General features: G+C 52.3%; 4 protein-coding genes across 4 annotated transcripts; 3 read left to right on the top strand and 1 right to left on the bottom strand.

Moving 5' to 3' along the window:
• The first annotated feature begins 1,337 nt into the window (after positions 1-1,337).
• On the top strand, positions 1,338-5,157 carry PRODH2 (proline dehydrogenase 2). Its single transcript, XM_053471155.1, has 10 exons — positions 1,338-1,621; positions 2,225-2,418; positions 2,601-2,721; positions 3,177-3,260; positions 3,444-3,524; positions 3,755-3,901; positions 4,144-4,310; positions 4,422-4,532; positions 4,668-4,756; positions 4,870-5,157. The coding sequence occupies exons 1-10, from the start codon at positions 1,340-1,342 to the stop codon at positions 5,037-5,039; spliced, it is 1,446 nt and encodes a 481-aa protein (XP_053327130.1). The 5' UTR covers positions 1,338-1,339; the 3' UTR covers positions 5,040-5,157.
• A 1,290-nt stretch (positions 5,158-6,447) lies between these two features.
• Positions 6,448-9,868, top strand: LOC128501551 (ADP-ribosylhydrolase ARH1-like). Its single transcript, XM_053471074.1, has 8 exons — positions 6,448-6,632; positions 7,004-7,227; positions 7,310-7,408; positions 7,677-7,782; positions 7,876-7,955; positions 8,060-8,243; positions 8,352-8,566; positions 9,094-9,868. The coding sequence occupies exons 1-8, from the start codon at positions 6,622-6,624 to the stop codon at positions 9,249-9,251; spliced, it is 1,077 nt and encodes a 358-aa protein (XP_053327049.1). The 5' UTR covers positions 6,448-6,621; the 3' UTR covers positions 9,252-9,868.
• Positions 9,869-10,252: 384 nt separating this feature from the next.
• LOC128501550 (uncharacterized WD repeat-containing protein alr3466-like) lies at positions 10,253-14,123 on the bottom strand. The gene is made up of 11 exons (XM_053471073.1): positions 14,089-14,123; positions 12,447-12,615; positions 12,194-12,278; positions 11,861-11,996; positions 11,501-11,690; positions 11,311-11,419; positions 11,189-11,220; positions 11,013-11,112; positions 10,725-10,790; positions 10,482-10,574; positions 10,253-10,399 (listed from the first exon to the last, which is right to left on the bottom strand). The coding sequence occupies exons 2-11, from the start codon at positions 12,590-12,592 to the stop codon at positions 10,262-10,264; spliced, it is 1,095 nt and encodes a 364-aa protein (XP_053327048.1). The 5' UTR covers positions 12,593-12,615; positions 14,089-14,123; the 3' UTR covers positions 10,253-10,261.
• Positions 14,124-14,735: 612 nt separating this feature from the next.
• On the top strand, positions 14,736-18,916 carry LOC128501859 (calcium-binding protein 5-like). Its single transcript, XM_053471500.1, has 8 exons — positions 14,736-14,964; positions 15,227-15,365; positions 16,554-16,700; positions 17,110-17,140; positions 17,568-17,711; positions 18,250-18,359; positions 18,437-18,584; positions 18,710-18,916. Exons 1-8 carry the CDS (start codon positions 14,942-14,944, stop codon positions 18,733-18,735), a joined length of 768 nt encoding a protein of 255 aa, XP_053327475.1. The 5' UTR covers positions 14,736-14,941; the 3' UTR covers positions 18,736-18,916.
• The last annotated feature ends 207 nt before the right edge of the window (positions 18,917-19,123 follow it).

Genomic DNA, 19,123 nt, shown 5'->3' with positions numbered 1-19,123 from the left:
TTCCCACAGGCAGTATGATAAGGAGTCGCTGTGTTTAGTAGATCGGGGATCAGATAACAGAGCGAGAATCATACAAACGGCTGATATGCAGCTGCCTGAAAACTTTATATTATGGGGCAAAAAACTGCAACTGGGGCACAAAAGTAGAAAAACAATAAGTCCAGTTTAATATTCCCATTTATAACTTCAGAAGCCACTTTCTATAAAATGAAGAAAGGCCTCAAGTTCCAACAAGGGTTACCCTGCGGCAAAGGGTTGGGCGTCTGCCATCGATACTCCAGCAAAATGTTTACCTTTAGTTTTATTGGGCAGAACTCCCGGCGTCCTGCGTGGCAAAGAGCTGCCGGTGCGAGTGCCATCCGGTGTGACGCAATAAAAGGAGTTTAATCCCTGATTACACCTATACAGCATTTATATATTTATACACACACAGTATATATATATATATACACACACAGCATATATACAGCATATATATATATTTATACACACAGCATATATACAGCATATATACCGTATATACAGCATATCTACACACAGCTGTGATAATGGGGGGGCAGTGAAAGTATTTCACAATGACAGGAACATCGACAATAAGATAAGACAGACCAGTCCAGGAGGGGGACAGAGGCTTCGCCCCCGGGAGAGTCTGGGGAGGAATAAAATGGAATAAAAAGTGGAGTTCCTAAATCACTCAGTATCTGGAGGTGAAGGTTCATCACACCTGAGACTCACTCCATCTGCCTCAGGTTTGCCCTCAGCTGGGGCAATTCCCACGGACGGGGCTGTCACAGAAATACACCGCCAGGGGCCCAAATAGTGACTCATAATGTGAGGAGTGTAGGTGCCGAGAGCCACGTCTATATCCTGAAAGATGGACCTTTGGTACTGCTTCTCTGTCTTAATCAGTCGTCGGTCTCGTCTTAGATTCAGGAGCCGTATGTCTATCCCATGCATGTTTAATACCCTCACTGTATTACCCTCTACCACTTCTGCTGGGAGGCTGTTCCACTTATCTACCGCCTTCTGACATTCCGCCACCAATGTCCCGTGTCTCACATCCCAGGACGAGTTAACAGATCCTGGTTAATAAAAGACCATCGTTGATGAGTCCACACAGAGCGCTCGTCCCGTAGACTATTAACTTTTGCCGAGCACCCTCTGTGTGTGGACTACAGATCAATGGTCCATTAACCCCTTCTCTGCAGGTCCTCCCTGCTTATCCCTTTGGCTTAAAGGTTAGGGGGTTAGTGATCTAGATAGAGTCCAAACAGCTGGTCACTTCCCGCCGCTCCTATTGGCCCCCGGCTGCCCTCCTTCTCTACCTGTTGTTCGTGGAATGTTATCTGACATTGTTGTCAGACGGCGGTGGCAGCGTGACATGTGGCTCCTGTACAGGTGCGCGCGTTTCGGATGCCCCCGTCCTCCCTCCAGAGCCTGGGCCCCGGGACTGTCCCATAGACGGGCCGCGGCTCGGACGGCATCAGACCAGGAGCCGAAAGGCGCCCTCAGCTTTTCTGATGGGAAGGCGTTCAGGCTGAAGAGCGGATGGGAGGTGGTACGGGGTCTCCTCATATTTAGGATGTGTTCCGTGCCGAGTCTGGTGAGGAACTCCGAGAAGGTGAGTCCAGGGGGGCCGTGTGATTTTAACAAGCTTATCATTCCTTTATAAGCCTCCGATGTATCCAAAAGGTCTTTTTTCGTCTGTTGATCCATTAGAATTAAAAAAATTCAAAATTCTAGAATAATTTTTTCCACTTAGACATCAAAAAGAGGAATATTTTTTTCCTGGTTGCCATGGTGAGAGTTGGTTTTGAAAGACTTAGATGGTTTTAAACGAACTCCTGTAGCCTCGTATCTCCTGCTTCGTTGATTTTGGTGTCCTGTCCGTATTTGAAGACGCTCCTTGGCCAGGTTCTTCTGCGAGATGCACCAACGGATGAAGCTAATCCGCTGAGACTTCTTCACGTTTCAACGTATGGCCCATTTTTGGGAGACTCTTTGGTGATCGCTGGTGAACTTGCATGAGTTACGAGAATGTTCAAGTTTTGTTAATGGTCAATGTTTCGATCTTCACTGTGACCTTCATCAGAAGATCTGGGGCTTCTGAGCCTCTAATTTTCTGAGCTCTGTAATCCGTTCATCTCCGTTCATTTTCATCACGTCTCAGATCTTTTTTCATCAGATGTCCATCTTTTTGCTCTGTCCCCCCCCTCCCCACCAGCTGATGTCTGTGTCTCGAAGACTGCTGGGCCGCCGTCTCTTTGAATGGGGGATGAGAGGCTCGGTTTACGGTCAGTTCGTTGCTGGAGAGACTCTTCCTGAGATCCAAGAGTGTGTCGGGAGACTCAGAAAGCTGGGCATCCGGCCCATGTTGGCAGTGCCCATTGAGGAGGATCTCGGAGAAAGCAAAAGCGGGTGAGACGTTGGCGTAATGTCCGCATCCATAGCCTGACTGCCCTCAGGTCGTTGCATGTGGTATTTCACAGGTATCAAATACTTGACCGGTCATTCTGGATTCCTTAATAGCCTCCCCTGCTGTACCCCAGTGTCTGTTCGTTGACCCTTAAATTGTGACCCCTCTCTGTCTCCTCTTGCAGCGAACGCTGGTACGAGCAGAACGAGAAGGTCATGATGGAATGCGTGGACCTCTCCTCTAGCGGCGGAGACCGGCCCATGATGCAGCTGAAGATCACAGCTCTGATGAGCGCTGACCTGTGTGTGAGTGAGACATGGCGCGATCCTCTGACCACAAACACATCAGGGGCTGTCCAAACAGGGGCATAATGGTATGGTCCATGAGAGATATTATTTACCATGCCCTGTCCTACAACACCCACAGGTCCCACAGCATGATTTTTATACCATCTGACTCCTCCCAAAAAAATATGGCCCCGCCCATTGAAACCCCCATTGGGCACATTATTCTAATTAAAGGGGCTGTTCCACTTGGACAAAACATTAATTGCACTCCATATTATGTTAAGAAAATGAACCTTAGTAGATCTGTATAAAGGTTTTGAGTTTCTATGGCAACAACCTATCAGTGCCTGCTTTTGTGTCACTTGGCAATTAAGCGTTCCTGACAAAAAAAATGTATGAATGAGTCAAATTAGATTTTATACGTATAACTTATATGCGATTTGTCACCCATTCTCCTCGGTTGCGGCCGTTAGAAGCGTTTGTCTCTTTGCCTGGCCGACCCGTCGCTGGGAAAGCAGCTCAGCCTCCAAAGGCTTGTGGCGGTCATGGAAGGGGAGGTGAGTGCGGGACACGGCGGCAATATTAACCTGGGGGCCGGGATTTACACTGATGGGTTCCTTCCCCGTAAGCATGGTCTGTACCCCTAAACCCCCCCAGTACCCCCTGCCCCCCCAGTACCCCCGCCCCCCAGTCTGTACCTGTTTGCCCCCTCGGCCCGACTCGTGTGACATTCTTTGCAGGACTCTACGTTCCCCTTCCTGAGCGAGGAGCAGAACCTGCACTTGGAGAACTCGGTGCGGCGGCTGAGCCGGATCGGGAAGGTAAAGGCGGTTTGTGGGACATAAAATAACACCGGTAATGGGTTATATCTCGAGTTACACCCGGTTAAGGCACATGGTTATCCCGGGAAGTCGATGCCCGTTGTGTACAGCGCTGCATAGTATGTTGGCTCTATATAAATAAATAATAGAAATGGCCAGAGGGCCACTGGGTTACTGGGATATATTTACATTGTTACTGGTTTACCTGAATACATTTATCTCTCCCCCAGCATGCCCGCGCCAGCCGTGTGCGTGTTCTGGTGGATGCCGAATACACATACATGAACCCAGCACTTGGTTTGGTTACTATGGTGATGATGGCCCAGTGCAACCAATCAGAGCCCTGGATTTGGAATACTTACCAATGTTACCTACAGGTAGGTTCTCCATTTCATCCGCTCAGCGGTACCAACCATCTGTCCTAATGCTTCAGTCTCACAAAATATTCCCTGGAGCAGGCCCAGCTGTGCACCAAACAACTGCCCCTGGGCAACAGTTAAGACTGGGTTACGATACGTACGATGTGCCAGTCAAAATGGTGGCAGTTACTGCAGTCGGTCGGCCCTCGTTTCAGCCCTGATTACCCGTTTTGTTTCCACCCTTTCCATGATTGATTCAGGAGACCTTCTCAAATCTCTCCCGGGATCGGAATACGGCGGGGGATCTGGGTCTGTGTTTCGGGGTCAAGCTTGTGCGCGGCGCTTATATGGACAAAGAGCGCAAGCTGGCGAGAGAGAAGGGTTACGGCGACCCCGTCCAACCTGACTGGGAGGCCACCAATAGAAGGTAGAGTCTGGCGTCAGTTGAGAACATTCCAGCCTATTCCAGGCTGAGGGACACCAAGGAGGTCCAAACAGCCCCCTTTACCAAAGTTCGTCTTATCTCTGATCATCCTAGTTACCAGCAATCTCTGGATAAAATGCTGGATCTGATTGGACAAGACGGGAAGCGGTATAACATCATCATAGCGAGTCACAACGAGGAATCTGTCCTCCACGCCGTCAGCCGGTGAGTTCTGCGTGGCTACGATGTTCTCGGTGATAAAATAGAACGTGAAGCCGCGCTCCGGGGTTTCATACTCAGCTGAGTAGATACTTGGAGTCTTCGGACGTCGTTGAGTATCGAGAGTTCTTCTCTTTGCAGGGTGGCAGAACTTGGCATCGACAAGCAGAGCGGGGCCGTGTGTTTTGGGCAGCTGCTGGGCATGTGCGATCACGTGTCCCTCACCCTCGGTATGTCCTCCAGAAGGTTCTCACGTGTTCCCCTCCTTCTGTGATTCACTTGGTAACATCGTAACTTTGTATCTACATTTTGCCACCATGTTCTTCGCTTGTCTCTGTTCCAGGTCAGGCCGGGTACCTGGTTTATAAGTCAATTCCTTACGGTTCTGTCGGCTCGGTTCTGCCCTATTTGGTCCGTAGGGCCCAGGAAAACCAAAGCGTCCTACAGGGGATCAGGAAAGAGAGGGATCTCCTACGCCGAGAACTTTGGAGGAGATTACTTTGCCGGAATTAGGACAATCTCCAGTCTGCATGTAAAAGCAGGGGAAGGCGGCAGGGAGACAGAAGACATTAGAAAGAGACTCTCATCATTTTTTATTCCTGGTATCAGATTAAAAATAATTTTTCAAAAATATCGCTCTGTTTTCTTTTTTACCCCAGTTGTAGTTTTTGCCCCATAATATAATGTTTTTAGGCAGCTGCATATCAGCCATTTGTATGATTCTCGCTCTGTTATCTGATCCCCGATCTACTAAACACCGCGACTCCTTAGCATACTGCCTGTGGGGAACAATGGAATGCCTAATCACCCAGCCAGACTCTGACTAAGGAAAGTCTATGGAGGAACGGACTTCATTAGCATGAAATAATACACTGGGGGGTTATATTACTGTATACGGCGCTGGGGGTTATATTACTGTATACAGCGCTGGGAGTTATATTACTGTATACAGCGCTGGGGGTTATATTACTGTATACAGTGCTGGGGGTTATATTACTGTATACAGCGCTGGGGGTTATATTACTGTATACAGCACTGGGAGTTATATTACTGTATACAGCGCTGGGGGTTATATTACTGTATACAGTGCTGGGGGTTATATTACTGTATACAGCGCTGGGGGTTATATTACTGTATACAGCACTGGGGGGTTATATTACTGTATACAGCGCTGGGGGTTATATTATTGTATACAGCGCTGGGGGGTTATATTACTGTATACAGTGCTGGGGGTTATATTACTGTATACAGCGCTGGGGGTTATATTACTGTATACAGCGCTGGGGGTTATATTACTGTATACAGCGCTGGGGGTTATATTACTGTATACAGCGCTGGGGGGTTATATTACTGTATACAGCGCTGGGGGGTTATATTACTGTATACAGCGCTGGGGGTTATTACTGTATACAGCGCTGGGGGGTTATATTACTGTATACAGCGCTGGGGGTTATTACTGTATACAGCGCTGGGGGGTTATATTACTGTATACAGCGCTGGGGGGTTATATTACTGTATACAGCGCCGGGGGTTATATTACTGTATACAGCGCTGGGGGTTATATTACTGTATACAGCGCCGGGGGTTATTACTGTATACAGCGCCGGGGATTATTACTGTATACAGTATACTGGTGCAGATGGAGAAGAGGATCCTGGCCTTAGGAGCTTGCGATCTATTACATTGTATTCTATCCTGATTGAGTTACTTTGGGTTGAAATACGCTGGTATTGGGTTTGGATCGTAAGGTTTTGAATCCGCGTTATTTGTGTTTTCAGGCTGCTGGAACTCCTGGTCCGTGTGGCGTGACGCCCGCTCCGTGTCCTGATATAGTAACAGAATCTGCTGACAGAGACTCCGGGGAGTGGAGGGCCGCCGCAGGGCCAGACAGGGAGGGCCAGGGATCCGGAGAGCTCCCAAGGAGAGGGGGGACAAGAGGGGCCATTCCCAGACAGGAGGGGAAAGCTGACTGAAAACAAAGAGGAGGCCGAGGCGTGAGAGAGGAGGGCAGGCCGAGGTTGACACGGACCCTCGCACACTCGCTTGCACACTCGCTGCTTTACGCTTACAAAAACTAGAGTGAACGAACGTCGTCATGGACACCAAGTAAGGAACCCCATTCCAGGTCTGCCCCGTGACAGAGTAACTTGCGAGGTGCCTTCCCTATCTGCCCCAGGGCTGCCTCTCCTACCAGTGTCTGTGGTAGTATAACTCCTGAGGTGCCTCCTATACACGACGACGTGCTGAAACACACCGTGTTTTGGGTGGGATCTGGAAGGATGGTGATTTTCCGGGGCAGGTTTTGGGGTAAATGCCCTTCCTTACAGTTCTTTCCCCATGAACAGGGTCGTCTCACAGGTTACGGTCCTGCTTTAGCAGAGGTGTGTCGCATGTTGATTGACACGCAGCAAAATCCTTAACTCATACCCCGTACCCTGCCCCCCAATACATTAACCCTCTTACACCGGACATTGCAGCCCCCCACCCCGGGACCGCTACCTGTCTGCCATGTTGCTGAGCGCTGCCGGTGATGCCCTGGGGTACAGAAACCAGCGCTGGGAGTACTGCCCGTCCGGACCCCAAATCCACCGCGAGCTCCAGGAACTCGGGGGGCTGAAGAGCATCAGGGCGTCTCTCCCCGACTGGCCCGTGAGTGACGACACCGTGCTCCACCTGGCCACCGGCGAGGGTCTGGCCACCGGTGAGTGCTGTTTGGGGGTCTCTCGTCCATCTTTCGGGGGCAGTCGTTAATTGTGGGGGTCTCCCTGTGTTCTCCGGGGCAGGGAAGCTGCAGGACGAGCTGTACCACGAGCTGGCCAGGAGATACGTGGCCGCCATGTCCGATATGGAAGGGAGGAAGCCCGGACCCACCAGCATTCTGGGTAACGGTGGTCACTTTATCTACCTTTTTTGGGGGTGAATTGGGATTTTTCACCAATTCCCTGACTACTTGCTATCCCCCCTGTCATAATACTCCAGCGCCATCTTTATTTAATACCGAGGGTTAACGTGTTGGTGCCCCCAATGCTTCACCCCAAATACCCCGGAGAGGATACCTCCCCTGGGCAACTAGATCGGAACAAAACATGAATTAATGCAACTCCAACGGGCTTTGTTGCCATCTCACTACTATTTCTGCCCCCTGTGCAGGGACTTCCCAGCTGCGCCCCGGGGAGCCCGGGGGCTACAGGATCCCATTTAACCCCTCCGGGACTGGCTGCGGGGCAGCAATGAGAGCCATGTGCATTGGGCTCAGGTAGGTTGTTTTGGGAAAGGGTTTTGGCAGGAGTCGGGTCGAAACTCGGGGCAGGAGGGGACTATTATCGCCCGGGGTACTTTCTCTCCGCAGGTTTCCTCGTCCCTCCGAGTTGCCGCTCCTGGTGGCTGTCAGTGTGGAAAGTGGAAAGATGACCCACAATCATCCCACGGGTCAGTAGGGGCCCCTCGGTGGCCAGCACCTGTCCTTATCGGCCCCCACCTGTCTATCTTGTGGATGTAGCGCTCTAACGGCCCATGTCTCCGCCGTCTCTCAGGGTACCTGGGCTCGCTCGCCTCGGCTCTCTTCACCTCCCTTTCTGTGCAGGGGGTCCCCCTGGAGCTTTGGGGGTCCCGCTTGTTGGAGACTCTCCCGTTGGCCCTCCGATACGTGCGCGACACCGAGACCGATGTACAGCCTCACCTGGACTCGTGGGGTTACCTCCAACAAAGCTGGGAGAGGTGAGAGGCGCTGCCCCCCAAAACATTTACCCCATTCGAGTTAGAACTGCCCCATCAGCAGGGTAAAAAGAGTAGCGAGTGCTTCACATGCAGCGTTTTACCCCGCAGGTACCTGTCAGAGAGGGGTCTCCTCCGGGGGTCCGGTCCCCCGGTCTTCACGTCGAGTTATGGGGCTGCGGAGAGGGACGTGGAGTACGCGCGGTGGAGCCTGGATGGCTGGGCCGGGAGGAGCGGGCACGACGCGCCCATGATTGCCTACGATGCGCTCCTGTCTGCCGGAGACTCCTGGGAAGAGCTGTGTAACCGTGCCGCGTTCCACGGGGGTGAGGGGCGCTCCTCGCTCTTTGGGTCTCCCCGTTGCTGCCCCCGATGATCCCGTTTACCCTCCCTGTACGTGGGGCGTTAGGTGGGGCTGAGGAGGTGCGACCCGTGGGGTATCAGCGCCAGACTCCTTTCTCTAGCTCACTGGTCTGTATTTAGCGGTTCAGAGCCCAGCGTTAGGTCTCTGCTGATTAGCGCACCCATTAGACGCAGAGCAGCTACACGGGAAAACATCAAATCAGGACAATTTCATTAATTTTGTTAAACTGACATTTTGTTGTCACTTATGATGTCATTTGTGATGTCACCTCTGGCGGCAGCGCCGGTATTTATGGTAATTGACTGTATCTTGTGTGCTCCTGCTGGGGCAAATAACAGGCAGTAATATCACGGGGCGGGTATAATAACAGCATGGCGTTACCCTGAGATGTATAAACACTGCCCCTCTGGGGGGTATCGCTATGCCAGGCCCCCCGGCTGATGGACGCGTCTCTTATCTCCCGGTAAATGATGTTTTCCTGTCTGGCAGGTGACAGCGACTCCACAGGAGTGATTGCCGGTTGCTGCTGGGGGGCTCGTCACGGCCTCTCGGGGGTCCCTAAAGGGAACTACGCCGAGCTGGAGTACAGGCAGCGGCTGGAGAACGTGGCCGATTCCTTATATACGTTGGCCTGGGGGGCACCGTAACGTTCGCGGTTTCATCTTCCTCTCCGTGAAGCTTCTGCTAGCTGGCCGAGGAGGACGGGGACCGTCTCTGCCGCTCTCAGGTGCTCTGTCTCCACTCTCCTTGTAGACGAAACCCTTTAAGAAGGGTGTTTGAAGCTCTGGTGCCTTTGGCTCTCTCAGACGCAATCTCTGGAGCCACCATTTAAACATTTTACATAGTAATTTGGACCTTTGTTATATAAACCCAGAACATGTCAGGAGATCGGCCCCATGCGGCCCCCGTCTAGTCGCCCGTTTCTCCTGCTGTAAAGACTCAAACCTTAATCAGTCGTTGGTCTCGTCTTAGATTCAGGAGCCGTATGTCTATCCCATGCATGTTTAATACCCTCACTTTATTACCCTCTACCACTTCTGCTGGGAGGCTGCTCCACTTATCTACCACCCTCCCAGTAAAGTAAAACTTCCTTACATTACATCTCAGCTTCCGACTCTCTAATTTTAGATTATGGCCTCTTGTTACCATGGAGATCCTCCTGGATTTGCCCCAGTTTGTTGTGACGTTTTCCGCGAACTGAAATCCTGCAATAATTTAAAAAAAAACGGCTGCTTTTTAGTAAATGAACAGTTTTGGCCGGAAATTTCTCGAAGTGTTTTTTATTGGTTGCTGTGGAAACAAACATTGAATAATCTCTCTGTTTACTCTCTTTCATATCAAACAAATATTTGGGCAACAAATAAAAATTCAGAAGGGCAGGTAGACTTATTGCCCCCTCTGCCAATCTCCCCTTTGCTAATGAGATAAATGACACCGGTGGGCACCCGTCCGTGACATCCGTACCCCGATACCTCCCCACGTGACCCAGATCTAACCACGAAAGCCCTAAAATTGGGTACATAATATTTACAGAAATAAATAAATGTTTTCAGGTCATACGAGGTCCTGGTGACAGACACTCCACGGCAGGGGGTATACAGCCTTCACACACCGCCTTGTTACCCCCCCTACGGGTGAAAGACCCTCGGGGGTCTTCTCAGTGGAGCTCATTAGATTGCTGAAAGCGCAATAGGTAAAGGCTGTGGCCGGAGGTCACGGCGAGGAGAGGGGGAGCGGAGGAAGAGACGTCCGTGCTATAGACACCGGCGGGGAGGTCGATCAGACATCCGCGGGTCTGGGGAACGGGAAACAAAAAGAGACAGTGAGGGGAGAACGGTTGCGCATGTCGGGTGTAACACCGGCCAACCGCCACGTACCATCAGCGAGCCGCGGTCAATAACGCGGCACATGTTGATGTCACTTCCTGCCACCATCATGTGATCTGGGCCCAGCCAACGGCAGCTGTACACCTGAAAGACAGACACAGCAATGGAGAGTGCCAAGGGTGCCCGAGGCAGAGGGCACACAGAGTGCAGCGGCAGCCGTACGCCCGCGGGGGTTTGCAGCGGTGCCGTAAAGTGAGGCATCGGTTAGAAGTCCCCAACACATCTCCCACTCACCCTGGACTGGCCCCTGTAGTCATCGGGCACCGTCTGCCGTTTCTGTCCGGTCTGAGAATCCCAAATCTGGGGCAATACAGAAAGAAAGGGGTTAAAGTAAGAGATGCATGGCATACGTACCCCTACCCCCCCCGGCCAGCTCCACCTGGAAAAATCTGGCGTCTCCACTACTACCCCGGCCAGGTCACCCAGGGAAGCCCCCCCCCCAGCATCCAGAAGAGCAGCCCCCCAAAAAGGGACCTCTGAGTCTTCTGCTGCCCTCCGCGTGTTCTACATCCACCTCCTCACCTCCAGGCTCTCCTGCTTCCTCCACGATCCTACGAGGATCTCGTTGGTCTCTGGGTCGATGTCCAGCGAGTCCCCGCAGACGTGAGGCCCCGAAATCCTCCTGGAAGATCAGTTTGTTATTAATGATTGGCCGGGAGGTTCTGACCCCCCCCCCCGATGTAAAGCGAGGTCGGTACCGTAACGAATGCTTCTGACGGATGTTCCAGAACTGAAAGGGGAGAGAAAGTTCCGTGAGGATCAGAGACCGGTTTGCGGAAAACGCTCTTTAACGTCACTTGGAAAAGATTTCGGGAATCACCTGCACCGTGTCGTCCCAACCCCCGGACACAAAGTCCTCCTCGCCCGACGGGTGGAAAGCCAGGCCGAAGATCCGCGAGCGATGGCCGTCCATCACGGACACGGAGGGGCTGAAGGAGATGAGAGACGTCGTTACCGGGAGGATGATAAATGAGAGCGTTCTGGGGAATGAAGGTTTAGGAGAGACAGACCTGGGCTGGCAGACGTTCATGCGCGCCGCGGTCTCCGTGTCGTAGACGTTAATATCGTCGCTGGAACCTGCGGTTAGGAAATGACTCCCCGACGGGCTGAAGGTCACGGCGAGGGTCTGTCTGTCCTCCTGGAGAGACCGCACGCAGCTCTGGGTGGAGACGTGCCAGAACTTCACCTGCCCGCCGGCGTCTGAGAGCGTGGAGAGAAGCCGAGCGAGGGTTAGAGTGACGGGGAGGGAGAGTCACGGCACCGCCGGACGAGAGAGAGAGAGAGAGAGAGAGCGCACGCTGAGATGAGAGAGACAGACAGAGAGAGAGAGAGACAGACGTAATAACAGGGAAAACGCGCAGAGATCTCACATGTGGCCAGGAGCAGATCTCCCTGAGACGCCTGTCTGCCGGGGACAAATCTGACAGCGGTGACAGGGAGATGATGTGCGGCTGTCTGATCGTCCTTCAGTGTGTGAACGCAGCTCCAGTCTGACACCGAGTATACCTGCAGACAGACTTCATGTTATATATATACCGTATATATACACAGCCGAGGTCTGGCACTGAGTATACCTGCAGACAGACTTCATGTTATATATATATATACACAGCCGAGGTCTGGCACTGAGTATACCTGCAGGTCACTGAGATTATCTGTATTGTTACTCCTGCCGGGGCCCGTAGGCTGCTCCCTAGTGTTACCTTTATGGTGCCATCAACAAGTCCCGCAGCCAGCAGGGTCCCTGAAGGGTTAAAGCGACAGCTCATCACCTCCTTACCGCAGTCACTGAGAACGGGGAGACGGGAGAGGTGAATCAGGAGAGCAGGGAGAGTGGAACGGGGAGAGGTGAATCGGGAAGGGAGAGCTGGGAGAGAGGTGAATCAGGAGAGCAGGGAGAGAGGTCTGGGAGAGACAGAGTGTTAGGCATCAGTCGGAGACAGAACTCAAACTCACATGACCCCCTCGATCTGGAGCTCGCCGTCGGCGCTCGGCAGTGGGGGGGGCTCCTGGGAGTCTGCCCCCCCATCTGAGAATGAGAGATTGGTAGAGCTGCGACGGGGAAACCCTTTCCACCGCGGAGTCACCAGCAGACCGGACATACCGAGAGATACCGCGAGACACCCTGAAAAACAACCAGACTTACACCGCGCACAACGTACACCGACAGCTACGCATACTGAGCGAGACGGGGGGAGAGACGGGGGGAGAGACGGGGACAGAGAGAGAGACGGGGGGGAGAAGAGAGACGGGGACAGAGAGAGAGACGGGGGGAGAAGAGAGACGGGGACAGAGAGAGAGACGGGGGGAGAAGAGAGAGACCAGGGGGAGAAGAGAGAGAGACAGGGGGGAGACGAGAGACGGGGACAGAGAGAGACGGGGGGAGAAGAGAGAGACGGGGGGGAGAGAGAGACATTTAAACACATAACTGGATTTAACAAAGTACAGGAGGGAATTTATTTGGAAGGAGGAGAAAAGAGAGCGGAATCCAACGCCAGAGATCAGAGACTGAGACGGAACGGATTCACAAAATGCATCAGATTTGGGTTTTGACAGGCAGCGGCCCCACGCTGGGGGCTCTTATGTGTTACACGTCTACCCCATAGGGGCTCCTCTGTGTAATACCCCTAACCCCTGGGGGCTCCTCTGTGTAATACCCCTAACCCCTGGGGGCTCCTCTGTGTAATACCCCTAACCCCTGGGGGCTCCTCTGTGTAATACCCCTAACCCCTGGGCCTCCTCTGTGTAATACCCCTAACCCCTGGGGGCTCCTCTGTGTAATACCCCTAACCCCTGGGCCTCCTCTGTGTAATACCCCTAACCCCTGGGCCTCCTCTGTGTAATACCCCTAACCCCTGGGGGCTCCTCTGTGTAATACCCCTAACCCCTGGGGGCTCCTCTGTGTAATACCCCTAACCCCTGGGGCTCCTCTGTGTAATACCCCTAACCCCTGGGGGCTCCTCTGTGTAATACCCCTAACCCCTGGGGCTCCTCTGTGTAATACCCCTAACCCCTGGGGCTCCTCTGTGTAATACCCCTAACCCCTGGGGCTCCTCTGTGTAATACCCCTAACCCCTGGGGCTCCTCTGTGTAATACCCCTAACCCCTGGGGCTCCTCTGTGTAATACCCCTAACCCCTGGGGCTCCTCTGTGTAATACCCCTAACCCCTGGGGCTCCTCTGTGTAATACCCCTAACCCCTGGGGCTCCTCTGTGTAATACCCCTAACCCCTGGGGCTCCTCTGTGTAATACCCCTAACCCCTGGGGGCTCCTCTGTGTAATACCCCTAACCCCTGGGGCTCCTCTGTGTAATACCCCTAACCCCTGGGGGCTCCTCTGTGTAATACCCCTAACCCCTGGGGCTCCTCTGTGTAATACCCCTAACCCCTGGGGCTCCTCTGTGTAATACCCCTAACCCCTGGGGCTCCTCTGTGTAATACCCCTAACCCCCGGGGCTCCTCCGTTATTCGGGTAAGTTTGCAGTTGCCGGGGGTAATAACACACCAGTTAGAGGCAGATAGTCCGAGCAGGGCAGGTGTGGGGTAATTCGCTGGTTCCGATAGCCCTCACTTGCCCCCGATATAAACTGTTATCGCACCCGGTTCCGCTCCGACCTCTCCGTTACAGCGTCCAGACGTCTCCTAGCAACAAGGACGGAAGTTACGCCTCCGGGCTCTCCACCCCTTCACTATCTCTCTCATCCCCCGAAGCATGGAGGTGCAGTTCACGCCATCGCCAGCAGGGAGCAGCAGAGGGACAGCAAACTGGCACATGGACATTTCCATACTATTTTACATTCTATTACAGAGGAGGGGGGGGGGCATTTTTATAGTTTGTTAGCTTTCCAATATATTTAATGCCTTCGAGGCATGTAAACGCCAACTAAAGGGTCAGCGGCTGAGATGAGCTTACTGAGGGAGTGGTAGATAAGTGGAACAGCCTCCCAGCAGAAGTGGTAGGGGGTAATACAGTGAAGGGATTTAAACATGCATGGGATAGACATACGGCTCCTGATTAATTATAATAATAATAATGGAATAATCCAAATGTATGTTTTTTTTATGGTGAATTTGCTGCTTTAATAATGTAGGATTTTCCATTTTCTCCCCTAATTAGTTATGGTGCTGATTGGCGCGAACGTCAGGATCAGTCAATTGGTTGCTATGGTGATTGCAGAAGGATTGCTCACTATATGAAACCGTTAATGTATGTGAGCGGCCCCTGCGGCCCCCGCGTGATAAAGGGGGTTTTAGGTAGAAGGAGTGACGGGGGGGACCTGACGTTCCGTCTCGTGAGTCGCCGGCGGTCTCTTAAGCCGGAGATCATCCTTTGCTTGATGCGGTTAGACATCCCTCAAGCCGCTTAGAATTTATCATCACTTAGTGCTCCCCGGGCAGGGATCACATTAACCTGAGCGGCGGCGGCGGGGAGTCAGCGCCGGAGCCAATTAAATGGCGGTCTTTGGCCGTGTCAGGTGATTATCTCTTTATTATCCGGAGTTTCTGTGTCCGTCCGGCTTCCCCATCTGTCACTTTCACTCTCGGCTGTCTCTTTCTGCCCCGGGCGACCTACTCGCTCTGTAGCCCAGAAGCCGCCACCCTCGGACTCTTTGCCCCGGAGTCGATTTGCCCCGTCTACCTCCACCTGGGTTATCCTCCATGCCCCGAGAAGGGCGCCCCGTCCCTGCTGTGCGGCAGACATTCACCCAGCTCGCTGTTTCTTGTACGTCTCCGCAGACACTTTCCATGGAGCAGACACTCAGCATCGCCATGCCATACTTCACCGCCAACGGCCCACGGGGCCCCCAGTGAACTTGGCAGGAAGGGCAACCTAGGGGCCCACAATCTATACGACCATGCGCAGGATCCTCAGAGGGTAAGTGCTGTAACCCTGAGATTGTCTTCATGGACAGGTGGATTCTTCTCCTTAATCCTGGCTTTCCATCCCTGGTTGGAGAACCTGCTAACTTTTACTTTATAAGAGGGTGGTAGATACGTGGAACAACATCCCAGCAGAGGTGGTAGAGGGTAATACAGTGAGGGGATTAAACATGCATGGGATAGACATCCGGCTCCTGAATCTAAGACGAGACCAACGACTGATTAAAGTCCACAGAAGACATCCCTGCTGCCTTTTTTATGGGGCCAACTTATAAAAAGATGTAGATAACATTCCATCTGAGGAAGAGACCTCTGAGGTCCAGAAAGCACGGTGACAAAGTATCAAAAAGTCAACAAAGGGGGCAGAATCCTCCCGGGAGGTCCGTGTTTTGGTATTCAGGGGTTATTCAAGCCTCAGAAGTCTCTTACTCAGACGTATGTTCTCTGACACTTTGCCCCGCGGATTTGAGCTATGAGGGACAGCTGGCACCTCCGCTGATGAGTTTGCTTCAGCAGATGTTTTGGGGGGCGGACGGGCAGGGGGGGTCATTAATTTGGCAGATGTCTGGAGATGAGCTGAGGCATGTGATATAATCTGCTTCATCCCCCGGTCCTCCGATACCAGCACATAGTCCTCCCCGTCGGTCAGCCGTCCGGTTGGCTGCTCGGTTCTCCCGTCCGGCTGACTTCTCCTTGCGGGATTTTTCATGCTCTTTTTTTTTTATTATTATTATTATTATTTCTCCTTCTTGCCCCCAAAAGCCCCGCTCCCCGCAGCATTCTCTTCTTCATGTTGCTGACACTTTAAGTTGCCCCACAATCCCGTTGGAATCTCCTCCTTGGTGGCGTCTCTCTCTCTCCCTCTCTCTCTCTCTCTCTCTCTCTCTCTCTCTCTCTCTCTCTCTCGGCCTGACCACCTCTTTACTAATTTCCCTTTCCAAGTCTACTTGGTGGTCTGGTTCAGGGAAGAATTGTCACGTTTCTACAGAAAGGTGGGTGCCCTCCAGTTTAACCCTTGATGTTGGCCTCCGTCACCGGCATAGGACCCATCGATGGGGCCACATTGATGACCTTGAGATGACCATCAATGAACTTTCCGGCCTCCATGTCTGTTTTCCGGTACGGTATGTCAGGTAAAGCGCGTTCCCCGTGAGTGACCGTCTTTCTCTGTCCGTTAACGCAGGCGGTGGGAGCGGTGTCGAGGTTCCGCCGTAGGTTGGCAGTTACCGACTCGGAAGTGGCCTTACCGGTTCTCAACCTCGGCCAAAGTATGCAGGGCGTGGGACCGGCCTGTATTTTCCTACGAAAGGGCATTGCCGAAAAGCAAGGGGTAAGTTTGGGTGCGTTGGGGTCACCAGATCCAAAAAAAAGGGTATGATTTTGCTGCATGCTGTGTGCGAATGAGAGCAGGGTACGTGCGCATGGAAGTCCACCTCGCTGTGAAGGAGAAGACTTGTCGGGGGTGTGAAGAGATCACGGTGTGAGTATAGATGGGAAGGGGGGCGCTGGAGATCTGAGAAGGCATGTAGATCGGGGGAAGGCGAGTGACTGGGGCGTGAAGGTGTATACGTGGGTAATATCGTGGATCGACCCCTCTCGGAAATTTTGTGAACATCAATGATTAAAATGACGATGGAGTGTGTCGGGGCACCGGAGACAAACGTCCGTTAGACAGACTATTGCCGAGACAGCTGCCTGCTGAGACTGACTCTCTCTCTCTGTCGCTTTCTGCCCCTCAGTACCGGGAGCTGGGGACCGATGAGATTGAAGGTGAATATTCTCGGTTTATTGAATGTCTGTGGAGCTGGGGTTGTGGCAAATAAATACCTAGCACCTCCCGCCACCTAATTATTCCTTCTCCTGGCCGTTGTCGTCTATTCACGCATCCGGTCTCTCCCTGAATACCCCACGTGTTGGTGTTGGGACCTTTTTTGCAGAACCTTGTAGATTGAGTCTGCCATGTGCATCGTTGATGTCCGGCCAGCCTATAGGTCTTGATCCTTCCTAAAAAACGACACTGGTTCTATGACATCCTTCCTGACCTAGAATACGTCTAGAACCTGGTCCTCTACATGTCAACATCGGTTCTAGATTGTAAGCTTAGAGGGAGAGCTTCCTCAGCCTGTAGACTCGTGTGTCTTGTTATGTAACGAATTCTCGGTATAATATGTTATTCTTCCTCCGCCGGTTTCTGCAGAGCTCCGTGATGCCTTCGTGGAGTTTGACAAGGACAAGGATGGGTTTATAACCTGCAAGGATTTGGGGAACCTAATGCGGATCATGGGATACATGCCCACGGAGATGGAACTCATCGAGTTGTCTCAGCAGATCAACATGAACCGTACGTTCTCAACGGTGGTAATTTACTAAACGCCGGGTAAGGTCCTCTAAGTCACGGCTGGCGTTTTGGTCACTTCTGTCCCCCCGGCTGATGGGTTCTCCTACAAGGTGTATGATGTCACCGATATCCCGCGGACACAGAGGTATGATGCACGTCGATGGGTCCTCTTCATTCTCTTGACAGCTTGTATCAGCCGAAGATCATGGCGATGGACATGGAGAGATAGTGGGTCCCTCAAACAACGCCTTCGTTAGAATATATCAAATAAGTCAGATTTAACCCTCAAAATAATCTCTGCATTCTTCTCTGGTAGATTGAGTTGGACCTCCTAATGGTCACATCTGAATTCTAATCAATATCAGCTTCCCTGCTCCATCTAATCACATGGTGGCTTATCTCCTTTCTCCTTCTACTAATGCAGATTCCATCCTACTCCATCCTCTAATCCTCACCCTCGCTTATTTTTGCTCCTGTATTGCTCCGTTCTCTCCACCTCTTTGCTCTTCTGACTCTTCATCCAGTGTCTCTTGTCCTCCAGTTGGGGGTCGAGTGGACTTCCAGGATTTTGTTGACCTGATGACCCCGAAGCTGTTGGAAGAGACGGCCGGAATGATCGGAGTGAAGGAACTGAGGGATGCTTTTAAGGAGGTGAGAGAGTTTGATAGAAATACTCGTGGAATGAAGGGTGGAAGGTTCATGGGTAATGCTTTCTCCTGGCCCCGCAGTTCGATGCCAACGGAGATGGGGAGATAACGTTGGATGAGCTTCAGCAAGCCATGCAAAGGCTTCTCGGAGAAAAGTTAACGAACAGCGAGATTGCCGATGTGGTGAGGGAGGCAGATTTAAATGGTGACGGGACAGTGGATTTTGAAGGTACGTGGCTGCGGGTTACATCTTGGAGCCTCCATCTGATCTCAGCTCCACCAGCTTTCTTGGTTGGTCACATGGTTTCCCTACGCAGCTCACTATTAACTTGGGTTTCGTGTCTCACACGGCAGAGTTTGTCCGGATGATGTCCCGCTGACCTCTCCAAGTCCTCCTTGGTGAAACGAGAGGAGGTCCTGTCTGCTTTCCACCCACGAGACCACCCTATCGTCTCCTTTCAGACCACATCAAGCCCTCTGAAGGACCAGCACTAACTAGAACCCTGAGGTGTTACATATATAATCCCAACATCAGCCGGGCTCTCCTCCCTCATATAGAATATAAGAATAAATCGAACTCCTTTTTATAATTCTCTCTTGTGGTGGAACCGTCTCGGAGAGCGTTGTGTGTGTGAGACAGCCGTGAGTGAGGTGCGCTGGTGCAGGAGGCTGGGGGCATTGCATGCGTTGGGGTCGTCGAGTTTTAATTTTGTATCAGTGTTCGCGGGGTGGGATCGGTACGCGTTGGAGAATTCCGGGGGTCCAGAC

Source organism: Spea bombifrons, chromosome 7 (genome assembly GCF_027358695.1).
Source record: "Spea bombifrons isolate aSpeBom1 chromosome 7, aSpeBom1.2.pri, whole genome shotgun sequence".
Classification (NCBI taxonomy): Eukaryota; Metazoa; Chordata; class Amphibia; order Anura; family Pelobatidae; genus Spea; species Spea bombifrons.
The sequence above is the reverse complement of the archived record's forward strand: the minus strand, read 5'-3'. Positions and strand labels throughout refer to the sequence as shown.